The sequence below is a fragment of the Nuphar pumila genome, chromosome 16 (assembly GCF_984573655.1).
Source record: "Nuphar pumila chromosome 16, dmNupPumi1.hap1.1, whole genome shotgun sequence".
Classification (NCBI taxonomy): Eukaryota; Viridiplantae; Streptophyta; class Magnoliopsida; order Nymphaeales; family Nymphaeaceae; genus Nuphar; species Nuphar pumila.
Genome location: NC_143264.1, coordinates 76214215 through 76238746, shown reverse-complemented (window position 1 = coordinate 76238746; position 24532 = coordinate 76214215). Strand labels below are relative to the sequence as shown.

Sequence of the window (24532 nt, the reverse complement as noted above, 5' to 3'; positions counted from 1 at the left end):
AGGCAAAGGTCCAGCTGGTTCATTATTGGAGCAGATCTAGGTCCAGTTAAATGGCTGGGCAGGTTCAACCTGCTGGTTCAGTCCTATATATTCTCAATGCACTGATCCGAGTATGACCCGGCTGAGTTTCGTATACGTGTATCAAAGGAGTAATATATGAATCGTATTAACCAGAGTTGTACCATATAATAGACAAATATTTTCGATATTGTGCTATATAGTTTGACGCTGTTATGGAAGGGAATAGCAAGTGGGGGGTAAAAGGTGGGTATATGGCGTGCTTTTTGTTTTAGTCCCATATCGATGGGAGGAAGAGATGCAGTGGTTAGCGATGGCTATAAAACAGGGCTTGTGGGACTAAACAAAGCATCTTTGCGCTTGGGGCAATGACGCAGCTAGTGAGGTAAAACCGAGGCGCGTCAATTGCTGGTTGAAAACTATTTCCAAACCCCCTCCTAGGCCTGGGTCTGGCCCAGGCCTTGGAGAATTTCTGGAAGGGTCCCCCAAGGGGTAAACCCTACAATACATGGTTCAAAATCTTCATCACTATATAACTGTCATCCCAATCGGCCTATCAGGAAGGAAAAATATATGGTAAAGGACAAACTCGGCCAGCCTGATCCAGTTGCCCTATGCCTTCATAATCCCAATAGGTGAATCGATTTAGTATATATAGGGATGGCAGTGGACCACGCCGGCCCACTTTTGATTTTAACTTTCATCCCTGCCTCATGTCTTCCATCCCCAGTCCAAACGGGACAAGGTGGGGCGGGGTTCTGTTTTCTCTCTGTCCACTGCCATCACTAAAGAAGGATGGAGGACACGGGACAGGGCGGGGCAAGGCAGGGATTGAAGACGGGGACAGGACGGGCCGGAGAAAAGCTTAAGTCCATCCCCACACCGATTTTGATTTTAACCTCCATCCCCGGTCCAAATGGGGCAAGGCGGGGCGGGGCCTCGATTTTCTCAGGTCCACTGCCATCCCTATCTCTCATTTACAGACATGTAAATGTCGGATAGCAATTCCTTTAAAAACAATCCTCTCAAAACTATCTGATAACAATGAAGGTATGGAACTATTAAGATGGAATTACAAGTGCAAGCTCTATTAAGCATCAACTCAATGTGGCCACATGGATGCATTCAACATGGTTTGTTTAGTAAGGATATGACTTTGGTTCATGTTTTTCCTATGCAAAAACACCCTTCTTTGAGCTGTTAAGTTTTGCTATATTATTGAATTTTGAAGCCTGCTCACGTACGTGTCCCTATCGAACGATCCACAACCCCTTTCAAGCGCAGTGTAGATCAAATTTGTATGTCCGATCTAAAAAAAATAAAAAAGACATGAAAAAGGTGCTTTTTACTCAATCAATCCCCTAGCTTTAAATAAATAAAAAAATGTGTGTGTGTGTTAGCACAGTCCAAAAGGCGGAGAAATCTCACTTAGTTAAGCTAATATTTATATGCTCAGACTTTCAGTCACAACAACAATATCAATTAGAAAGGAATCAGTAAGGTTGCATTTCAACAATACAAAGTAGTGGCTTACAATGCAAAGCAAGGGTTGATGATCAGAAATGATAAATGACTTAAGTGGAAGTAAGACACGATCCTGTCTGAATCGTCATCATTTTGCTAAATCTCTCTCTCTCTCTCTCTCTCTCTCTCTCTCTCTATATATATATATATATATATATATATATATATAGAGAGAGAGAGAGAGAGAGAGAGAGAGAGAGAGAGAGAGAGAGTAATGCCCTTGTTCTGCCCTGTTAGGCCCCTTTAAAAATAGTAGTTTTCGGTATTTTTTCTCACATCCAACACCATAGATGTGATCTATAGGTTTTTTTAGTGGGAACCCGCTTTTGGATCACCCATAGATGTGATCTACAGGTTTTTTTGGTGATCCAAAATCAATGGCTATGAATCCTTCATTTATTCCTAACTCATAAAAATACATTTTTTTGTCAAAAAAACATGATCCATGAGTAGATTGGCACTAAATCGAGCATGTTAAACACATCTAACGGTTCAGATCCATCATAAAACACTTCAAACTATGGGGCCTAATGGTAGAACTAGAAAAGAGGGCCTAATATGTTCAGTTCTCTCTCTATATATATAAATAGGCAAGTGAAGTTGGTGAGTCCTATGATAGTAACTATCTCCCGCGCATCGGAGAGGACTCGGCAGATACTTAGTACCTACTTAGTTTCATTTTTGTGCTTAGCAAAAAGAATGTTTCTTGATATTGATATGCCTAAGACATTGCAAAAGAAAGACAAATAATGATGGATTTAAAACTTAATTATTCTGTCTTTGAGATAAAAAAAACCCGTTAATTTCTCTGCACTGATCATGCCTTGCTTTACGCAATTCAAACTGCTTTTGTCCAAAGTGGACACTAGAAAATAAAATAGAAAGGACCAAATGATTAAGATTATTTTGTTTGGTGATCAATTAATTGTAAATTACGGTTTTGAAGGGGACCTTTTATAATATTTAATTTAACAAAAGATGGAAAGCACAAATAATAACACGATCAAAAGATGGAAATGAGAGGAAGAAAGGCAAAGCTTCACAGTCTATGGAGTCTTAGAAATGAAAAATATATTGCGTCAGAAAAGAAATGGAACTTCTTTTTAAACATTTCTTATAACAACACAGGTTTCCTATTTCTCATCATCCTTACTCTACTTAAAAACTTCCTTGTTTGGAAAAACAAGTAGCGTTTCTGCCATTAGGGAAATTACTTTTTTCAGACTAAAGAGCTGAAGTACAAAGTTATATGAAAGTAGAGTTGCTAGAAGATTATCCTGTGCTATTTCTGAATATATATATATATATATATATATATATATATATATATATATATATATATATATATATAGAGAGAGAGAGAGAGAGAGACTACAAGAAACCTGTGGATTAGCGACGACGTAAATCCGTCGCTAATCCGACGTTAATATGTCGCTAAATGGTTTAGCGACAGATTAGCGTCGGATTAGCGATGAATAACTTTCATCGCGAATTTTTTGATGCTAAGTAGTGACAGAACTTATTCGTCGATACTGTCGTCGCTAATTTGCGATAGATTAGCGACGAACATGATCCATCACGAGTCATTCGCTATTTTAAATTAGCGATGAATAATATCCGTCGCTAATCCGTCGTTAATTTTTTTAAAAAAATTTAAAATCTGCCGACGCGTTCTCCGGCAGGGAGCAGATTTTTTTGCACAGGCGGGTTCCGGCGTCGGGACGCTCTTCCGCAGCGAGCCAATCACGACGGAGGGCCTCAGGCGAGGGAGAGGCAGGACAAGCGGTGGAGACCGGCGAGGGGCACCGCCGGGAGGAGGAGGATGGCACGGGGGAGAGGTAGTGTGAGGAGGAGGAGACCGGCGAGGGGCACCGCCGGGAGGAGGAGGACGACGCGGGGGAGAGGTAGCGGGAGGAGGAGGACAGTCCGGGGCCCGACACCAATCACGCTCGGAAGGCCTCAAGCGAGGGAGAGGCAGGACGAACGGTGGAGATTGGCGAGGGGCACCACCGGGAGGAGGAGGACGGCGCGTGGGGGAGAGGTAGTGGGAGGAGGAGGACGGTCCAGGGGCCGACGCCAGTCACGCTCAGAGGGCCTCAGGCGAGGGAGAGGTAGGACGGGTGGTGGAATCCGGTGAGGGGCACCGTCGGGAGGAGGAGGACGGCACGGGGGAGAGGTAGCGGGAGGAGGAGGACGCTCGGAGGGCCGTTGCGCATCGTCAGAGGAAGGGCGGTTTAAATCAAACGGGGGGGGGGGGATGGAGGGAGGGAAAATTTCGCGCTTAAGGCGGGATGGTTTAAATCGAAAATTAGCGACAGAATTAGCGAGAGAATTTTTCTGTCGCTATTTAGCGACAGAAATATTTCCCTCGCTAATTCCGTCGCTAATTAGTATTTTTTGTAGTGTTTTGGCAACAAAAAAATTTTGTCACTAATCCATCGCTAAGTAGCGACGGATTTAGCGAGAGAAATATTTCTGTCATTACTTTTGCAAATATTTCGAATGTTAGCGACAAATAGTTTTCTCCCGCTAATCCGTCGCAACTTTGCGACGGAAAAAATCCGTCGCAAATATCCGTCACTAATTAGCATTTTTCTTGTAGTGAGAGAGAGAGTAATGCATTCCTCAGGCCCCCTTTTTCATTAGGTCTCATTAGGCCCCTTCAAAAATTATAGTTTTAAGTATTTATTCTCATGTCCAACACCGTAGATGTGATCTATAGATTTTGTTTAGTGGTAACCAGCTTTTGGATCGTCGGAATCTGACATGTATATAGGTGTTTCCGGTAATCCAAAATCAATGGCTATGAAGGTACTAGTTTTTCTCCACTTAGAAAAATACATTTTTTCATCGAAAAAACATGATCCAAGAGTCAATTACACTAAATCGATCATGCTAAACACATCTAATGGTTCAAATCTATTATAAAACACTTAAAACCTATAGGGCAGAATGGGGCAGAACAAGAAATGGGGCCTAATATGTTCAGTTCTCAAATAAATAAATAAATAAATAAATAAATAAATATATATATATATATATATATATATATATATATATATATATATATATATATATATATAGTTCAACCAAAAGAAAGTCCAAAATTTACAACCAATGATGGTTAGACGGCTCCCCTTCTCCAACGTTGGAGCATCTCATCGATCAAGCCTCACATATTTGTTCTTTATAGTTTATTTAGTAAGAAATATGCTTTACACAAAGACTTTACGGAATATAGGCATGTTTTTCAAAATGTGAAAAATGGATGACTCATAATGCATTTAAAACTTTGCAATACAAAGTATTGTGGTAGCTGATTTTTAGCGCTTCAAAAAATGCATCTATACATAAAAAAAATCATAATCCAAAACATTTCGCTCACTAAATGAATGATAAAAATCTAATATGTAAAGTCCGATAGATTAAAAACACGATTATTGGATAAGGAACGCCGTTAATTATCATTGGTTGTAGATTTTAGACCTTCTTTTGGTGGAACAGTCTCCTATATATATATATATATATATATATATATATATATATATATATATATATATATATATATATATATATATATATATATATATATATATATATATATATATATATGAGAACCTATTTAATTGACACAATTCTAAATGAAACATGGTTATCCGATTTCTGATGTTTTTTGAAATTCTAATGTGATTTATATGCCCTCGATGAGTCCAGGCCAAAATGTTGATAGGTGAGCAGAACCCTTGAACCTTAGAAACACTGAGAGTCCAATAACACATATGTAGTTTTCATCACACTACTAAGAGGCTCTTATTTACAGGGAGATCTAGAGAGAGGTCCATAATGAGCATACAGACAATTATGAGATCTCATAACTGTCCTGTAACCCCCAAAACCTAAGAGCCTCTCGCATGTATGTCCTTTGATGTGACCATATCAATACGGGTCACACCCAGGTTGGATCTGATCCGATTCAAAATCCAATATTCTTCCACTTGACCCATTGGCATGAAACAATACTTCATCCATGTTCATTATTGTTATCTTGATTCAATTTCTATATGGGTTCACATGTTATTCTGTATTACAAGAATGAATAACACGAGTCATGGAGATGAATACTTTTATATGATATTTTTATGTACTATAATATTATTCATTTTAAGTGTTTATCATGTTAAGAATGCATTTATGAATAGGTTGGTCTCTAACTCATTCTACTAGTTATTTTAATATTGTTATTTCGTTATTCTCTTTTTAAAATGAGAGATACTTTAAACAAAATCAACAATGCACAAAACCATATAGAATCAATTTAGTTTCATAAATATGATCACATATAAACATAATAGATTGTCATATATTAGAAGGAATCAAATAGACCCATCCTCAGTACATGTTGAAAATATAATCTCAGTGCTAGCCCTTTAGTAAGAGGACCTGCAACAATTTTCTTCGTATCGATTGCGTCAATACACATTAAATGATTCTCAGTCATTTTTTAACAAAAAAAACTTTAACTCCATGGGTCGACATTAGGTGGAGCTCTTGTTGTTATTCGAAAAGAACACAACAACTTCATTATTATAAAAGATTTTTAGTGACCTATCAATAGAGTCCACAATATCAAGACCCGTAATGAAGTTTCTTATCTATATGTCCTAAAACGAAGTCTCGTACAGAGCAATAAATTTTGCTTCCATAGTGTTTGTTGTAATTGTAGAGTGCTTTCCGCTTCTCCATGAGATGACACCACCTGCCAATAAAAAGACGTATTCAGTATTAAACTTTCTACTATCGAGATATCCTCTTAAGTCTGCATTAGAGTATCCAATGACCTCTAGCTGGTCAACCTTTCTGTAGGTCAACATATAGTCTGGTGTTTCTTGAAAATAGCACAAGACCTTTTTCGTAGCTTTTCAGTGTACAATACCTAGATTAGACTGATATTTACCAAGCATCTAAATAACAAATGTGATGTTTGGCCACATGCAGGTCTGCGTATATTATAAACTCCCAATTGTCGAAGCACACAAAACACTTGTCATCTGCGCATTTTCATTATCATCCTGAGGACATTTATGCCCAATTTATCTCTTTTGACTATGAGTGCCAAATTAGAAGAGCAATTATTCATCCCCTATCTTTTTAAAACTTTAAAGATATAAGATTTCAGAGAGAGATCGAGTACACCCTCAATTCTATCACAATAGATCTCAATTCTAAGGACATAGGCGATCTCACCCATATCCTTTATATCAAAATAAGAGATTTTTTTTTGTTTCATGTAGTGGACTTAAATAATTAATTGTAAGAAGAATATCATCAACATACAAAACCAAAATTATGAACTTACTTCCACTAGCATTAAGGTATATACACTGATCAACAATGTTTTCAATGAATCCAAAATTAAAAATTACTTGATTGAGCTTTTTATACCATTGGTAAAAAGCTTGTTTAAGTTCATAAATTGATTTTTTTAATTTGCAAACTAAATTATTTGAGTTATCTACACTGAAACCAGGAGGTTGTTGCATATATACCTCCTCTTTCAGATTTTCATTCAAGAAAGTCATTTTCATATCCATTTGATATAACTCTAAATCAAAATGAGTTGTGTGGGTCATGATTATTCTCAATGATTTCTTAGTTGAGATAGAAGAAAATGATTCATTATAATCAATACCTTTATCTAAGTGAATCCCTTTACAACAAGCCTAGTCATGTACCTCTCCACTTGCACTTTAGAGTCTGTTTTGATCTTAAAGACCCATTTACAACCAACAAGGATGAATCTATCAAGTGAAGATACTAAATACCATACTTGATTGTTTGTCATAGAGACAAACTTTTATTTTATGACATTGATCCAATGTAATGATTTATCACTATCAATGACTTTTGCAAAGATTAAGGATCATCATCAATATCTATGAAATTGTTGGGCTCTTATAAATACACCACATAATTAAGGTGAATAACATATCTCTTGGTCATCGTGGGCCGTCATACAAGTGTTATAGGTGGTTCAAATTGAACATTTGCATACTGTTGTTATTGCATATCCTCATCAACAATATGTTGTACTTAAAATTGATATTCATTGATAGGATTTTTTCTAACATCATTCAAATGGGCAATAATCGAGAAAACTGAACCTTTTTTCTTTACAGGTATGAAAATTGAATCTTGCAATTTCTCAAATGCAAGACTTTGAGATATATCTATCTTAATAAAACTATTTTCAAGAAATCTTGATTTATTTGTTTATACTATTTATGGTGTATAAGATGGACAATAAAACCTAAAGTCCGTTAATCTTTCTGAATAACTAATGAAAAATTTACTAGTCATTTTATGATAAGACTTTTATATGTGAGTTATACAATTTAGCTTTAGTAGGATATCCTTATATGCACATATATGACAAAGAATATTTTTTAATAGTTCATAACTCTTAAGAAGTCTTTTGGACAACATTCGTAAGAACCTTGTTTAATATGTGCATTGGTGTCCTGAGAGCTTCACCCCACAAGGTTAAGGAAAGGTTTGGGTGATTTAACATCGCTCAAATCATTTTCTTAAGGGTACAATTTCTTCTTTCAGGTACACTACTTTGATAGGCACTACCAAGCATGATCTATTAAGGCACAATGCCTTCTTCCTTTTAGAAACCGTGTAAATGACTTTCTTTTGTCCCGTCTTAGTGAAATGACTATAATATTCATCACCTCTATCAAACTTGACTGTTTTTATAATTTCACGAGTCTATTTCTTTACTTCTTTCTTGAAGTCTTTAAAAACTTGAAAGACTTCAGATTTCTCAAATAACAAGTAGATATATATCGTGAGTAATCATCTATGAAGGTGACAATATTTTTCACCAGTATAACACGCGAAAAATAATTCACAAACATTTGTATGCACAATATATAATTTTCCATTATTGCGTTTAACATATTTCTTATATGTGTTGGACTGGTTAGCCTTTATGCAATCAACACATGGTTTAATATTCGTGAAGTCAAGGGATCCAAAAATCTTTTTTTTCACAAGTCTTTGGACTCTCTCTTTCGATATATATCCTAACTTTCGATGCAAAAACAAATATGATTGATTATCTTTTAATCTATGTTTCTTGTCAATCATTATATTCTCAATGAAGTAAAATTCTTGAATATGGAGTTTGGTTTTCAAACGATACAAAACATCACATACATATACAAAACTAACAAGAATATAATTTTTAATAATAATAAGCTTAGAGTTTTCAAAATTAAAAGCAAAAGCAAACTTATCAAGTTTTGAAATAGAAATTAGGTTCTCACTATAGGATGAAACATAAAATGCATCAACGAGATCCAAAATGAATTTAGACTCCAAAACAACTCTGCAGGTCACAACGTTCTTGACATATGAATGTATCTTGTTTCTTGAGAAGATTCTTTTTTTATGCTCCGTTAATTCCTTTTTGTTTAGAAATACCTAAAAAGAGTTGACAATGTTTACCGTAGCACTAGGATCAATCCAAAAACTATTATAATAAAACATAAATTGAATTACACTCATGAGAAATGAATGACTTGTTACATTTTCGAGTCATTTTTTATGCATCTGGCAATCCACCTTCTTATGTCCCTTCTCTTTACAAACATCTATATTATGCATGATTTTTGTTTTTTCAAAAAGCATTAGGCAATTAAGAAATGAGTTTAAGCAAGTATTTCATGTAATTTTCATTCTCATAACATATTTAAAATTTTTATACCTCCACAGTAAAAACCTTTTCTTTCACTTTTCTGAAAATTGCAATTATCTATGATTTTTGCTCAAAAAATCAAGTACTATCATATTATTGCTTATTTTTCATCACTTGTATGTTTTCTGCATAGTTTTTTATAATTACTCCTAAGCAATGAATTTTTCATTGCGCTCTCATTCTTTTTCTTCAGATTTTCAATTTTCACTTCTTTCATTTTTTTTAATTGAGCACTATTTCAAATTTCCAGTTTTCATGACATGTGTAGAGAGCTTTATGTCGGTGACTCCCAGACTAGACGACCTTAGGGCACCAGATACAAAGTATCCCTCAGACTTAATTGCTCGAGTTACTAGACCTTCCATTTCATAGTTTACGTATAGTCTCCTTCTTGCCATCTGCAATGTCTATATCTATTACGCTTTCTATGAAGTTCATGTAATGAACTTTCAAGCCGGTGGCTCCCAAACAAGATGACTTTAGGGCACCAGGTGTAAAACACCATTCAAACTTTACTTTTTTGAACCAAATAGGCCACAAATATCGACTAGACAAAGAAGTGATTTCCTTTGCTCTCCTTATCGTCATGAGACTCAAACACTTAAACTCGTGTCTGAGCTTCAACTACTGAGATTTGACATTCGCCCAAGAGTTATAACTCTTCATAGAGGTCTTCTTCTTGATTTTCTTCTTGAAAGAACCCCTCTTTGCCTCAGGTTTTTGCTTTCCCTGATGAAAAGTCATATGTGCACACTACACCTTCTCACCCTTCAATCTTTCTTTCTGTTTTACACACTTGGTCAAGAGGTCATTAAAAGATCAGTCGTCATTATGTGTATTGTAAGAGATTTGAAGAGTTCGTATTATATAGGCAACAAGATTAAAATAAGATAGACTAAGAAAAAATTAAAAATGAAGAGCTTCATGTCATTCAGCTGAGATGCAATGTTTTACATTTTCCAAATATGTTGTCAGATGTTACTATCTATAAAATATTCCATAGATACTAATTTGGACATGAGAGTATTGGTTTTAGCTTTATTAGAATCGATGAATTGAGCCTCAATGACTCTCATAAATTCTTTTATTAGCCTACAGTAAAGAATTACACCTCAAATATTCTTAGCCACTTAAGATTTCAAAAACAATAGGCTAAGCTTGTTTGAGCGCTTCCACTTCTCAAAGGCAGCCTTCTGATCGACTATACTTTGCTCTGTAAGAGTGGGAGGTTTGTCAATTTTTCACGCTAAATCTAGGTTCATGTATCCTAAAGTGAATAACATTATTTTTTTTTTCAATCCAAAAAATTAGAACCATCTAAAATGAAGATATTATTAAAAACATCAAAGATCAAGAAACCTGATATTGCAAGAACGAAAAACATTATTAAATAATTGTTCATACAAGATTCATATTATAAAGGTAAATATGAGACCCTTTATTATTCACCTTTTCTAAGACAAGCATAATAGAGTCATTATCATTCTACTTTGGTGAAAACAATAACACTCAGAATTGCTTCACCTTCTCAATTATCAAAAAATTGACTTCAATTGGTAAAACTAGTAGATCATGTAACTAGAGAAAATTTGGTATTGTACCTTTGAGTATAAACATGCTTCATAGGCTAGTGTACACACCTACTATTGAACCCTATGTAAATTTAGAACTCAATGACCTACCTTTGGGTTGAATCATTGTTTCATAAAATCATACACAATATACGGAAAACAAACTCTCAATCAACACCACTCATGTCACTTTGGTGATATTAAGAGTGAGTTGATTGAAATATTTTTTTGTAAGTATATGTAAAGCATGTCATAATACAAAAATAGTGCATACATTAATAATCTCATTCTTAAATAATCATGGATAACTTAAAATAACATGAAACAAACCAAGTATCATGCTAGTCACCAAAAGTATGAGATTAATAATAAAGACATGCATTTACGAGTTATATCCGAGATTAGGGTCTTAAAACAGCCTAAACAGATCCTTAAAGGCCTTGAACCAATCACTAAAAGCCCTAAACTGGTCACAAAAACCTTGAACCAACATAGAAAACTATTAAGCTTGTCAGAAAACCCCCAAATGTGTCCCAGAAGGCACAAATTGGTCTAAAAAACTATTGAACGGTTCCATAAACCCCAAAACTGGTTTCCAGAACCCCTGAAGAACCGAATTGCTTCCAAAACTAGTTCAACTAAAAATTGGGTCCAATCGGGTCAAGCACGGACCCGATCCACCCAGAATCCCCAATGGGACCGTGTCACAGACCAGGTTTAATAGGGTCTGACGCAAACCCAATCCACCTTATCCCACTGATGGGTCTAGGTCTGGATCGGGTCCAACAGAATTGGTTCTAGAACCGATCAACCTGGTCCTGCCGATGGGTTCAGGTTTGAATCGGGAACTATCGGGTTAGGTTAAGACTTGATCCACCCAGTTTCACCGATGGGTTTGGGTTTGGGTTTGGATCGGATGCATACCCAATCCACTTAAAAATCCATTAAGGTTTTTGGGCTAGGATCAGGTCCCCCCGAGACAAGCGTAGACCCAATCCACTTAAAACCCAGGATCAGGTCCCTGCCCCGGTCGGGTTTTACTACAGCTGCTATAGTAAAACTTGATCCCTGTTGAGGGTGAGGGTTATGCCCCCTCCCCTTCCCACTGTTTTTCGTTGCCGGTAGCCGCCACCGACCTCAGTTGTCGACAGTGGTTATAGCGAGGAAAAGGGATCTAGATAGGATCCTCTCCTCTGTCACCTACATCCAACCCGGATAGTGACCACCATTATCAATTGGCCTTAATCATCGACCGACAGTGGCCATCCACCGTTGTCCCGTCTGGCCTTAACCATCGACGACGACCGACCAACGACGACCGACCACCATTGTCCAGGCATGCTTCGACAACAACAGTCAGCTGAGAGGGTGGAAGAGCTGATTATGTATGTTCACAACCAAAATCATTGGCATATGCTTGCAGCCACCATGGGCAGCTGGCCTCAGGCAGCCATCGACAATGGTTGGCCTTAGGTGGCTAGCCACCGTCCGACGGGGCCTAATCCGTTTGCAGAAACCAACTTATGGTGGCGAGGGGGTCTCCTTGCGGGAGCTCCAAAAAAACCTGGATGAAACCCGAATTTCACCAACCCAACTCGCCGGCGTCTACCACCGCCAGCCTCTACGGGAAAACAACAACTATTGTTGTTGACCCGCAGACAGTGGGTCATCGGTCAACACCTCTTCCCTAGTGGCAGAGCCAGGGGTGGGCGATCGCCCACCCCAGAATTAGAAACCGAGTTGAAATATGATAGACACGGGTTTTCTTCTTCATTCCCCACGATTTGGAGGTTGCATTTTTTCCTTGCGAATGCTTGTCGAAGAAGATCAGAGCAGGGTCGTGCAGGAGTGGAGATCACACCTCCCTGCGATACAGAGTTGCTATGCCTCGATGCTGTGGCGAGGACCGTCCCCTCCGAGAGAGAGCTGAGGCGGCACCTCAGTTGGAAGACCTTCGGCTTCCTGCTGGATCACCACCGAGAAGGAGGTGGCTCAACTACCGAAACAGGCTTTCGATCTCGATGCATGATCTTCACCACCATGGAAGCTTCGTGCCACTGCGCCACCGACAGAGGTCGATGATCACCACCCGAAGTCTGCCCACCCAACAAAAAAGTTCTGGCTCCGCCACTGCTCTTCCCCCGCCGCCAACTTCCCGAAACTAAACAGGAGTCCGACGAGGGTGAATGATGTCAACAAAATTTTTCGAAGAGCGTTGCATGAACGCCAACGTACCAACACCCCAAACATGCGCAGCAAATGCGTGATGTGGGTCCATAACTCAATATTGACAAAAAATGGAACAAGAAGAGCTACTTACCAGATGTCACCATGGACGATCCGAACGACATTTCGATGAAGGTGGGTGGTCGGCGCGTTCTCCTCAGCCAATTGACACCTTCAATAAGCCTAGGTCAAAATGTCAAGAGGTGAGCAAGACCCTTAAACTCCCCAAAATAGACCTATAACACATAGGTAGTCCTCATCACACTACTACGGGTCTCTTATTTATAGGAAGAGGAAGTACATAATGAGAGGTCCATAATGGGCATACATGGACCTTTAACCCCAAAACCCAAGAGCCTTTCCCATCCATATGTCTCAATTAGTCACGTTCAGGTTGAATCCATACGATTCAAAATCCAACAATACATGCATGAGGTCATTCCTCTAGGGGTCAAGCATCGCCTGCATGTGATGAAAGGTGTAGTTTCCAATTTCCATGTGACCATGTAGGAGTTCCCTAGTTACATGGATGAAAGCAAACTTAGGGAAACATATTCACATGCGCAACCAATTTAGCGTTGACATGTCTTCCCTGATGCTACCATGCACATCGACACACTCGTGCATGCACATGTAGCCATCCCCCCCAGCACCCCTTTATTCTTGCTCCAAATCGTCCCAATTGCCCTCGAAATCTATTTCCTGAAAAAAAAAATGCATCAATCCTTCTTCCTCCATATTTAATGAAGAAAATATATTTGTTCCTTTAATCTGCTCACCATACTCTCTCTCTCTCTCTCTCTCTCTCTCTCTCTCTCTCTCTCTCTCTCTACATATTTCACCCACATGCCATTTATCTAACAATTACATCTAAAGAAAACTGTGAAAATTACGATCTATATTGTATTTCCTGCCCCAGTGAACCTATACGACGATAGTATAACTCAAAATCAAAAGAACAATGTACAATTTTTTTTGAAGGAAAAAGAAGATTGTACAATCACGAGTTCTACATTATATTTCCAGCACCAGCCAACGTATAACATGATATACTAAAAATCAAAAGAAAATTGTACCATATTGAGATGATCTATATTGTTTTTGTGCAGTAGGAAACTACAGTCAAAATCACTAGGAAACAATTGCGATGAAAAAACCCAAGAAATGAAGATCGTTTCGGGTTGAATCCATGAAAGCATGCATGCTGTTACTAGCAGAAAAGCATTTAATTATCAGTAACGTTACCAATAAAAGAGGGAAACTTACGAATGCACGCAGATGCGCATGCAACCATAAAGACACAGTTAAGGACTCACAACCGACTCGTAGTCGTGCATGGGATCCCAAAGACTCGGGTTTCTAGTAAGGCTCGGGAAAAAAGAAACTAAATAAATTAACTAGGATATACCAAAACCATCGAGTATGTCCCGATTCTCTCCGACCCCGAGCCTCCTGCATTCGAGTCGAGACGGTCAAGACCCGTCGTCGTATAGAGACGTTCCACGCAATTCTCGTACGTGTCCTGATCCATCCCGATTCGATCAACCTGGGGAGAGCACCAGCAGTATGGAAAGCCGCTTGGGTCGGAGAATTTGAGATCGGTCACGTTGACAGGCGAATCGGTACCCGAGACGCCTGTACCCGAATCGGACGTTCGTACATGGAGAGCGGGCAAAACTGTAGCCAAACCGAATTGTCTGTGAATTAATGACCATCGAAAATGGGTCCTAATATTCGACACCATCGTCATCATCACAATAATCGACAACAACAATATCAGGACATCATCATCATCATCATGTTCAGCATCCCGAGCTCTACCATGGTCACGTGGCCCCCCCACAGCCACGTGCACGTCCACCTTGTCACATTCCGATCCACCTGGCGAGCTGACTCGGATTGACGATACCCGGAAGATGGACGCCGTCGTCCTTGAGGAGGGCGGACACGTCGGCGTAGGCCTGGCGGGCGCCCAGCGCGGCAGCTTCGGTCGAGTCTCGATCGGCTGCGGAGACGGGTTTCGGCTCGGCTATTCCTTCCCGGGTCGGGGCGTCGAACCTGCGGCCGAGGAGGGACCCGCGGGAGAGAAACTCGTGGGCCAGGTAGCTAGCCAGGAGGTGGTTAGTCGGCGGCGTATTCGGCTTGGGAGTCGGCTGGCTCGGCTGGGCACCCTTGGAGGTCTGGGCGTCAATCCCCTCCAATTTCCTCCTCTTTGACGCCCTCAAATCAACGTGGCGGTCGTTTGACATCGTAGGGGCGTGCTTGCCACGTCAGCAGTAGTACCAATCACCCGTTAAAGGGTAAAGGAGAGAGAGAGAGAAGCGGGGATGGGGGGAAAGAAAAAGAAAGAAAAAAAGAAAAAAAAAATAGGATGAAAAAAAAGAGAGCTCAAAGAAAGAGGGGAGGCAGCGACAGGGACATGGATCCGGCGGTGGGCGCCAGATTTTCCGGTAGATTCAGCCGAAAAACGGCGAATATGATGCCGGAAAATAATCAACGGCGATGCGCGTGTCCGCCGGAGAGAGAGAGAGAGAGAGAGAGAGAGAGAGAGAGAGAAGGCACAAATTAAATGGGAAGGGAGGAAACGAAGGGGATGGGAGTCGGGGTATATATAGGGATAGAGATTCGAGAACGCCATGAGACATGTGAAAAATATCGAAAATGCCACTAGGGCATGAAGAGGCCATTTGGTAGATTACGGAATGCACCCCAGCTTTGTTAATAAAGACGGGTAGGTACTCGGATATTTTGGTGCCATGGGGGAGGTCCGAGCAGGGGCGACAACGGGTCGGATCTGGTTCGGATCCAGATGATTCCGAACTTAGATATGACTTTAAGATGCTGGTATCTGGTCCGGATCCAAGTTTGATCCGGTCAGCCATAAGAATACATGAACCAGACTTGATCCATTCCGGGGAAAATAATACTTTTTTTTTCATTTTTATATTTAAAAAAACTTAGGTCTTAACCAGAACTTGGGTGAGACTCAGGTCTAGTATGAAATTTCACAAACCATACTCAGGCTCCATATCCATATACTGATCAGATCCTTTGGGTCCGACCTGGTTTCTAATTGAACCTCCTTCTTTATCACCAAATCTTAACCCTATAGGGTTTGGTATGGGTTAGCTAGGTCCATGTCAAACCTGACCCATCAGACAGCCCTGGGTCTGAGTATGACCCAGCTGACTAATTGGCTAGGTTTCAGTGAGCATGTCCATCAGAGGGTTTGGAGTTGTGGAGCACATGTATTGATCTTGGGTCAGTCCCACCACAACCCAAGTGCTTTGACCAGGGTCAAGTTCCTATGGCCTCAAATAGAACTAGCCTAGTTTTCTGGCCTCAGTAAATGTTGACCATCTTTAGGTGCAAGGTGCAGTTATCCGTCCGCCTTGACTCGATAAGACCGGACCCATCAGGTTTTGGGATCACCAAACTCATTAAGATACGGAGTGTGGGCGTGCTTTATATACATGTTGGACGCTTTTAGGATTTAGACACACATTCATAAATTACACATACGCATGCATCGTAGTCACAAATCGAGTGCCGGACTCTTGACTCTTGCCTGGTTCGTGCGCGGCACGGGTCGCCCGTCGTGGATCATGTAGAGTCCAAGGTTACAGTCTTGGCGAGGTAAGTATCTATCCCGGGCTGGTAGATTGACATTGATTAAGTTCATTGTGCTAACCATTCCTTCCCACTACATGTATGTTTATAAGATGCCTGCCAAGATAGAGAATCATTTTGCTAGGGACCTGCCGATTAACAGGACTTACCTCTTAGGACGAGCTGGTACTGGTAGTTCGTCTGGAGGTGCTGGTTGATGACTGCTTGGTGGCGCATAGTGACAAATATCGCAAGATTTATGAAAAACCCCGTGATAATATCACGAGAAATTGCCTTAAAGTTTAAAATGATAATTCCTTGCAAGATTTTCAAAATATTGCAAGATTTATAAAAAGCCATACATACCGCAATTTAAATGTGATATTTACATTTTAAACGGCGATTTATTGTGAAAAAAAAACTGTGTTTTTATTTTTAATTAATTTTTATAAAAAATAATTTTTATATTTTCTAATTTATTTTTTATTGCCAAAAAAATGTGAAATTTTTTCAAATTCTAACCAGTTTTTGGAAAACGATATTTTGCCGTTTTAAACTTTTGTCACTACGGTGTGGCGGGAGCGAAATGCTAGAATATTCGACGACGGCAGATTGAGTGACTGATGTTTTTTACTTGGTTACCTTAAAATGGCCGGTGTCGGATGTGGGTTTGCTTAGTAGACCCATCTTCGCAGCTTGTCCTTCTCTCCTTGTTAAGCTGGGGTATTACAAAAAGGATTATTTAGTGGCAGTCACAAGGGGCCATTTTGACACAAAATTAGTGCATGTGAGCCGTTCATCACACACGCGATCAATGGCACGTGCTTATACCACAGTTACAGTGTTGTGAGAGGCGTACGCCTCAGTACCTGAAGCGTACGCTTCAGAGGCGAAGCGCACGCTGAAGGTACTGAGGCATTGCAGTGATGCGCCTAAGGTAAATATTGAAATCAGGTACTGTATAAAAAATAAACATATATTAAAAATATTGAAATCAGGTAGGCGTACGCTTCAATATTTTATCGGCCCATACCCTACGAGGAAAAAAAAAAACGAAGAAGTGTAAAAAATAAACATATATTAAAAATATTGAAATCATCTCATGTTGTGAGAGGCGTACGCCTCAGAGGCGAAGCGCAGGCTCAATGCCTCGCTTCGCCTCATCGCATTTAACAACCTTGGTTACACCCTTCTTCACTCACTCTCTCTCTCTCTCTCTCACAGTAGTAAACCCCAGGCGATCAGTGCCCTAGCTCAGAAAAGACACCCAATGGAAATCAACCAGGGAAAGATGGCTTGTTAAATAAGTAAAATGTATATATTATGTGCATTTTTTATAACAGGTAATACAGCTTGTTGGAGTATGTAATTGGGAAGGAGGTGGTTGGGTGTTTGATTCCTAGTGTAGTATGTTCAATAAAAAAAAAATCATTAAATAAGATCGGCTCAGCTCAGTTGGTCACAGTCCAGCTCAAACTCGAGCTCGGGTATGGCCTAAATGAGCGAACTTGAACAGGCCACCAAACACGGATCCACATCAGACCCATTCTGCGGGACTACAGACAGACTGATCCATACCCAACCGGGCCTGACCCATCAGACTGGATATTCCTACAATTTCACTACCTGCTGCAACCATTTATTGTGGTTGGGTGGGGGCATGATGATATCGGGTCCATTTACTTCGGTCCAGTTTTCCCAGGTTTAGATGTGTCAGGGTATGAGATCTGATTTCCTTGAATAAAAAATACTTAAATATATGGTTGTCTTCTTGTCTTTTTTATGCAGCCAATATTTCTGGCATCTGCATTGTCTCAATGTATCCACCTCTGGGTGACATATATCTATGGATGTAAATGGTTCAGATTCAGGTCAGATGTAAGCAACACCAAATTCGATTAATATTGGTTAATCGGATTTTGATTCATATTTGGATGAAAAAAAGCTAATACCAAATCCGATAAAATACATTGAATTGGATTCAGATATACGTTGGATTTGATAATGATGTCTTAAACCTAATTCAAAAGCGATTACTAATCAAATTCAGTTTTCTTAACCAAATCCAACTAATATTCAGAAACAGGTTGGATATGGATATATCCGATCCATTGACATCACTACATATACCTATCAGGCTATGAATATGGATAAGGTATCCAAACAACCTTAATTTGTTTCATGAGGTTCAATAGGCAAATTGTTTGATTTGGTCTGAGGCATCCAAAGATAAATATGATAGGAGCTAGTAAAGGTATTCAATATGTAAATTTAGAATTGTTAAAGTTATGAAAAAATGATCAACAATGGCCAACTTTTAGCTGCTAGAGGTGAATGAGCATATTGATTAAACTTGAGGCGAGCTTGTTCAGGAGCTGTCTTATAGCATTCTTGTAGTCACAATTTTAGCTGAAGAGAGAGAGAGAGAGAGAGAGAGAGAGAGAGAGAGAGAGAGAGAGAGAGAGAGAGACTCCATGAAATTAATGGGAGTTAATTTCTATGCAAAAGAACCCAAAGAAATAAAACCTATCTATTTTTGACATGGGTATGGTCTACTTTCCTTGTATGTGAATCTTGGAATCCTTGTTTTCAAATTTTCCATCCCAAGATTTATCGTTTAGGTGGTAAAGACGAAGAGAAATAAAGTTACACGAACTACTTTACCTTTATGATGATTAAAGATATTGCTAGGCTGTTTTGGGGCTACCCTCTGGGACCTAGATAGCAACCAAGACTCTATACACACCAGTAGGTTTTGCAGCACACCCTACCCGAGATTAGTTTTGGTATTTCAGCGCCAGATGGAGGCCTAATGCAGTAGGAAAATGATGAATCTAAACCAATCACATGCCCAGTCAGATCCACAGGTCTGATTCCATATCCACTTGCATCAGCTACTTTTCTGAAGCAGGAAATTGGTCACAGAAGACCAACCGAAAGCTGACATATTTACCTCCCCTGATAGTTTTTACATAAACCATTTCCATTGCATTATTTTGATAGGATCCACATATAAAAACAAGATAAAAAAAGAGAAACAAAGCTATAGAGAGAGAGAGAGAGAGAGAGAGAGAGAGAGAGAGAGATCTTGGACCCTGGAACACGACACCACAAACTAATATCTATTCTTATCTTTCCACCAAAACTGTTATAGCATGGTCTTCTTTTTCCCAAAATAGTTGAGTAAAGGATATTACAAGCCATTTAATGTATGTTTGGACTAAAATGCCCAAAACCAGTCATGTTGTTTTCTTGTTCCGTGCAAGAATGCCCTTAATGGTTATGATTTAAACATACCAGTTTCAGTTTGTGGAGAAAAAGATTTGAGTAGATATTTGATTCTTTTACAAATTTGGAGTGTATTGTGGTTCTTTCTCCACATGGATTGAGGGGTTGGAGATTCCTTAACCTGTTAAGGTTCCCCTACAGTCAAAAGGTTGCCTTTTGAATGGAACCTACCTGAGGTTTTTTATTTGTAACTACAGAGGAAAGCATATTAACTTATTAAGGGGTGTTTGGATTCAGAAGAAAACGTTTTCTAGACTCTTATTTGAAATTTTGAGGAGACGATTTGATGCAGAAAATGGCAGATAAAATTCCTTTTTCCTCCACAAAGAAATTCTACTCCCTATTTCAAACAAGGAATTTGAGTTCCTTAAAAATGGCTCTCACATTCATCAAAATTTTCCCAGTTGGGATGGCAAAGCGAGTGTTGTTTTCCCATGCTGCAAGTCTTCATTTCATAGGAATCAATTTTCCACATCCAAACATGTACTAATAAGTGAAAAAGAGGGTTCTCAAATTACTCTTAATTAGTTTAACCATTGAACATGTTTTTTTTCCACCGCATGAAGGTGTTCGGATGTGGAAAAAACAAAAAAAAATCAGAGAGATGTGAAAAATGAAATCTTCTCAAGTTTTCTTAGAAAGTGAAAATTTTCACCATTTTGTATTTTCATCAGTGCATGTGAAAATTTGCTCCACCTAAAGAGGTGGAGAAACAGTGGTGAAGTTTTCCCCAATTGTTCCTCTCATACTTTCAATATGAAATATTTTTACATGAACTTCCAATTTTGCTATGAGAAATCTTCTCGCTACCAAACATGGCAGCATAAAGAGAATTCTGTACAAAGTGAGGTGCATCGACAATTTGTAGGAAAATTCTTTTACTGCAGATCCAAACACGCCCAAAATGGGTTGTATCTCTTCTGCAGTTATACTGTTTAGCTATGTATCTATTTTTACTGGCAACTTCCACAAACAGTATGACTTGGGAAATTGGTCTCCCGAGTGTTTAACAGAAGCAGCTGATCCCAGGTACAACTCACAAAGCTAAAATACACGATCAGGATCATTATGTTATGACCAATGGGGCCTTTGCTTGTTTGATAGGAGAAATGAGTGCACGTCACCTTGTGTTTGGGACGTTGCAGGTTCAAATCCCAATGGTATGGTCGTATAACTGGTGGGGTCTGCCTAACCCCAGCTTGCCTATTTAAAAAAAAGGATCATTATGTTATGGTGCTGACAGAATTAATTAAAATTTCAACTAGGCCAAGCAAGATAAAAAAGTTGCACCATGCAGCCTTTTTTTACTTTGGCTTGTATGCTGTAAAGGGACATCTTGTTTGATTTGGTGTATGCAAATGGAAGCACACAGTTCCTTGATTTCATAAGCTCACAATGTTCAATGTGTTCTGAGTGTAGATTGAACGGGTAATACAGGTGGAACCTATGTGCTACTTCAGAGCTTTTGGAGGATTGTCATCTTGGGAAAAACCACTGTGAATGGGTTTTGGAAATAAAGGCTCTGTGAGGGGTGTTTTATTGAGCAATAAGTAATAAAAGGAGCCAAGAAAGAGAGGAGGAAAACCATGGCTACTCATGGATGAATGGACTTTCTTGGCGCATGGAGAAAAAAAGAGTTGAGAAAAGCAAAACAAGAACTCAGTGTGCAAAGTCTTCCATCTTCGTCATTCTTTTTAATATATTTAACATTACATACATTTCATTACATTGTGGATATGATATTTCCCCAACAAAAAACTCATGTACAACCCCATCCACCTCAATCAAACTACAGCCAGGATTCTTTTGCACTCCTTGGTCTATCATCAATCCCCTCAATCTCATGACATCATCCCATTGGTCAATTGATGCGTATATATTCGACATAAGCACATAAGTGCCAGTCGGGTTTTAATTTTGCCAGCTCCTCTGCAACTTTCTCACTCAACAAATGGTGGCTTCCATGAATCATGAAACCATTCAATAGAGCTCCCCAGACAAAAGTATCAGGCACCACAGGCATTGTCCTCACAAAATCCAGAGCCTGCTCTAGATAGCCAGCCCGGCTCAGAATATCGACCATACATGTATAGTGCCCAACACAAGGCTCAATTTTATGAACACTCTTCATGCTGTCAAAAATCTTTATTCCCTTATCAACAAAGCCTGCATGAGAACATGCAGACAATATTGACACAAATGTAATCTTGTTAGGCTTAACCCCTTTCCTCTGGATTTGGTCTAAGAGCTTAATTGCTTCCTCACAGTGCCCGTGCATGGAAAACCCACATATCATAACACTCCATGAGCAAACATCCTTTTCAATTGTCTTGCGGAACACAAAATTAGCACCTTCAAGGAGACCACATTTAGAGTACATATCTAATAAGAGTTGCACCTAGCATGTCATCCACATGGAGCCTTCACCTCTCAGTGAATGCAAAAATCCACATCCCTTGCTCAAGAGCTCCAAAATGTGCACAAGATGACAGTGCAACAACGAGCACAGCTTGATTGGGCTTGACTCTCTCAACCTGCATCTTGACAAAGAGCTCTGAGGCTTCTTCAAACCTACTGCTCTGCACCAATACTGCTATCATACCACTCCAAGAAGATAGGTTCCTCTGAGGCATCCCATCAAACAATCAGCAAGCCTCATTCACAAATCCTCATCTTGCATAACCGACAATCATGGTGTTCCACGACACGACATCGTGTTGAGGCATTTCTTCGAACAATTTCCTCGCATTTTCAACATCACCAACCTTCACATATCCACCAATCATAGCATTGTAACCAGCAGAATTTCTTTCAGGCATCTCATCGAACAGCTTCCGAGCCACGCCCAAGACCCCAGACTTCGCATACACACCAATAATCGAGTTCCACAGGACTACATCTCTTTGAAGAATTTCATCAAACATTTGACTTGCAGACTCGATCATCCCACAATCAGCATAGAACCTAACGAGACCACTCTGTATGTACAAATCCGAGTGATACCCACAATTCAGAAGCTGCCCATGTACCGATCTACCGAATTCTAGAGCTAGGAGGAAAGAACAAGCCTTGAGAACAAATGGGTAGGTATAGTTATCAGTTTTGGTTCCTTCTATCTTCATTTTTACGTATAAAAGAAGAGCTCTTTCTTGGGCACGAGAACCATCATTGGATGGAATATCCTCTAATCATTGCATTATATGAGAATGTAGTTAGGTTTTGTACTTGAGCAAAGACCAGAGAGGCCAATTCTAAGTCACGCTGGACAGAGGTAGCAGAGAATGACCAGAGGTTGGATAGAGAAGAAGGGTGGTGTGCAATGCCTCTTTGGATGATTAGAGCAAGCATTTGTTTCAGTTCTGACATGGTTTTACAGGCTTTGGATAGTTTTTGAAAGGCAAGCTGGGTTTAGGCAGACCCCTACCAGTTGGGTTTTGAACTTGCAACGTCCCAACACATGATGCCCGTAGACTTGCGTTGGACCAATCATGGTCGCCTTGGTATGGAAGAATATGCAACAGAAGAGAACTCCGTACACAAGAGACCACCACTGGGTCTCCCGCGTGGCCAGCCGGGTTGTTTTGACGGTATTGAGATGAAGGCACCAGATCAAATCCCACCGACGTATGGGTGTGTCCTTAGCTTGCTTTCAGAGAGGTAGGCCACTAAGGCAGGCTGGTCGTGGGGCCATACCTCGCTTGGGGCAAGGGTTCTTCATCATCAAAAGCGAGATCACCGTAGGGTAGCTCACGTGGCTAGCTGGGTGGTTGTGAGGGTGCTGAGATGAAGGCGCACCAGATCAAACCCTACTGACTTATGGGTGTGTCCATACCTTTCAGAGGTGAGTCATTGCTTCCTCAAGAGGGTAGCAAATATTTTCCTTCCATTTCGTGCTGCTCATGAAAAACGATGTTTTCCTAAAATAATTAAAAAAATAAAAGAGCTTTAAATGCACAAAGCAACAAAAACAAATCAAACGTGGAAGCTGCATTTGCCAGGGGAGACATTTTTAAACGCATCTCTAATGTAATGGTAGCCAGTCACAAAACTGTTTCACGTTTAATTACAAAATAAGCCGTCGACAATTTCTGCTGCCACATTTATAATCAATAAGAAATTATTGCAGGCTATGCAAAGCACAGTGGCAAATATGAGCAATATTTTGAAAATATCATGAATTTATTGCGATATTAATGATAATGAATGCGATAAAACTCACTTTTTTCATATTTTTTAAGATTATTTACACTCTTTTTTATGCTTATATATATATATATATATATATATATATATATATATATATATATATATATATATATATATTAGGCTCATTTCTCGTTCCGCCCCATTCGGTCCTTAGGTTTTAAGTATTTTGTGATAGATCTGAACCGTTAGATGTGTTTAGCATGCGCGATTTAGTGGAAATTGATTTTTGAATCATGTTTTTTTATAACAAAAAAACATATTTTTATGAGCCTAAAAAAATTGGTACCTTCATAGCCATTAATTTTGGTCACTGAAAAAACTTATATAC

General features: G+C 39.4%; 1 protein-coding gene, 1 non-coding gene and 1 pseudogene across 2 annotated transcripts; 1 reads left to right on the top strand and 2 right to left on the bottom strand.

The window, feature by feature from the left end:
* Positions 1 to 368: 368 nt before the first annotated feature.
* LOC149813675 (U4 spliceosomal RNA) lies at positions 369 to 511 on the top strand. Its single transcript, XR_016428412.1, has one exon. It is a non-coding gene; the product is annotated as a U4 spliceosomal RNA (small nuclear RNA).
* A 21348-nt stretch (positions 512 to 21859) lies between these two features.
* On the bottom strand, positions 21860 to 22378 carry LOC149813674 (pentatricopeptide repeat-containing protein At3g29230 pseudogene; annotated as a pseudogene).
* A 43-nt stretch (positions 22379 to 22421) lies between these two features.
* Positions 22422 to 23120, bottom strand: LOC149813673 (pentatricopeptide repeat-containing protein At5g56310-like). Its single transcript, XM_089991178.1, has 2 exons — positions 22764 to 23120; positions 22422 to 22622 (listed from the first exon to the last, which is right to left on the bottom strand). The coding sequence occupies exons 1-2, from the start codon at positions 23118 to 23120 to the stop codon at positions 22422 to 22424; spliced, it is 558 nt and encodes a 185-aa protein (XP_089847304.1).
* Between the last annotated feature and the right edge of the window lie 1412 nt (positions 23121 to 24532).

Excerpts from the sequence above, each read along its gene's own strand:
- LOC149813673 (XM_089991178.1), bottom strand. The coding sequence starts at position 23,120 with ATGAAGATAGAAGGAACCAAAACTGATAACTATACCTACCCATTTGTT. Across the intron at positions 22,623-22,763 it reads TGATTGGTGGATATGTGAAG|AGGAACCTATCTTCTTGGAG; the intron begins GTTGGTGATGTT and ends GGGATGCCTCAG.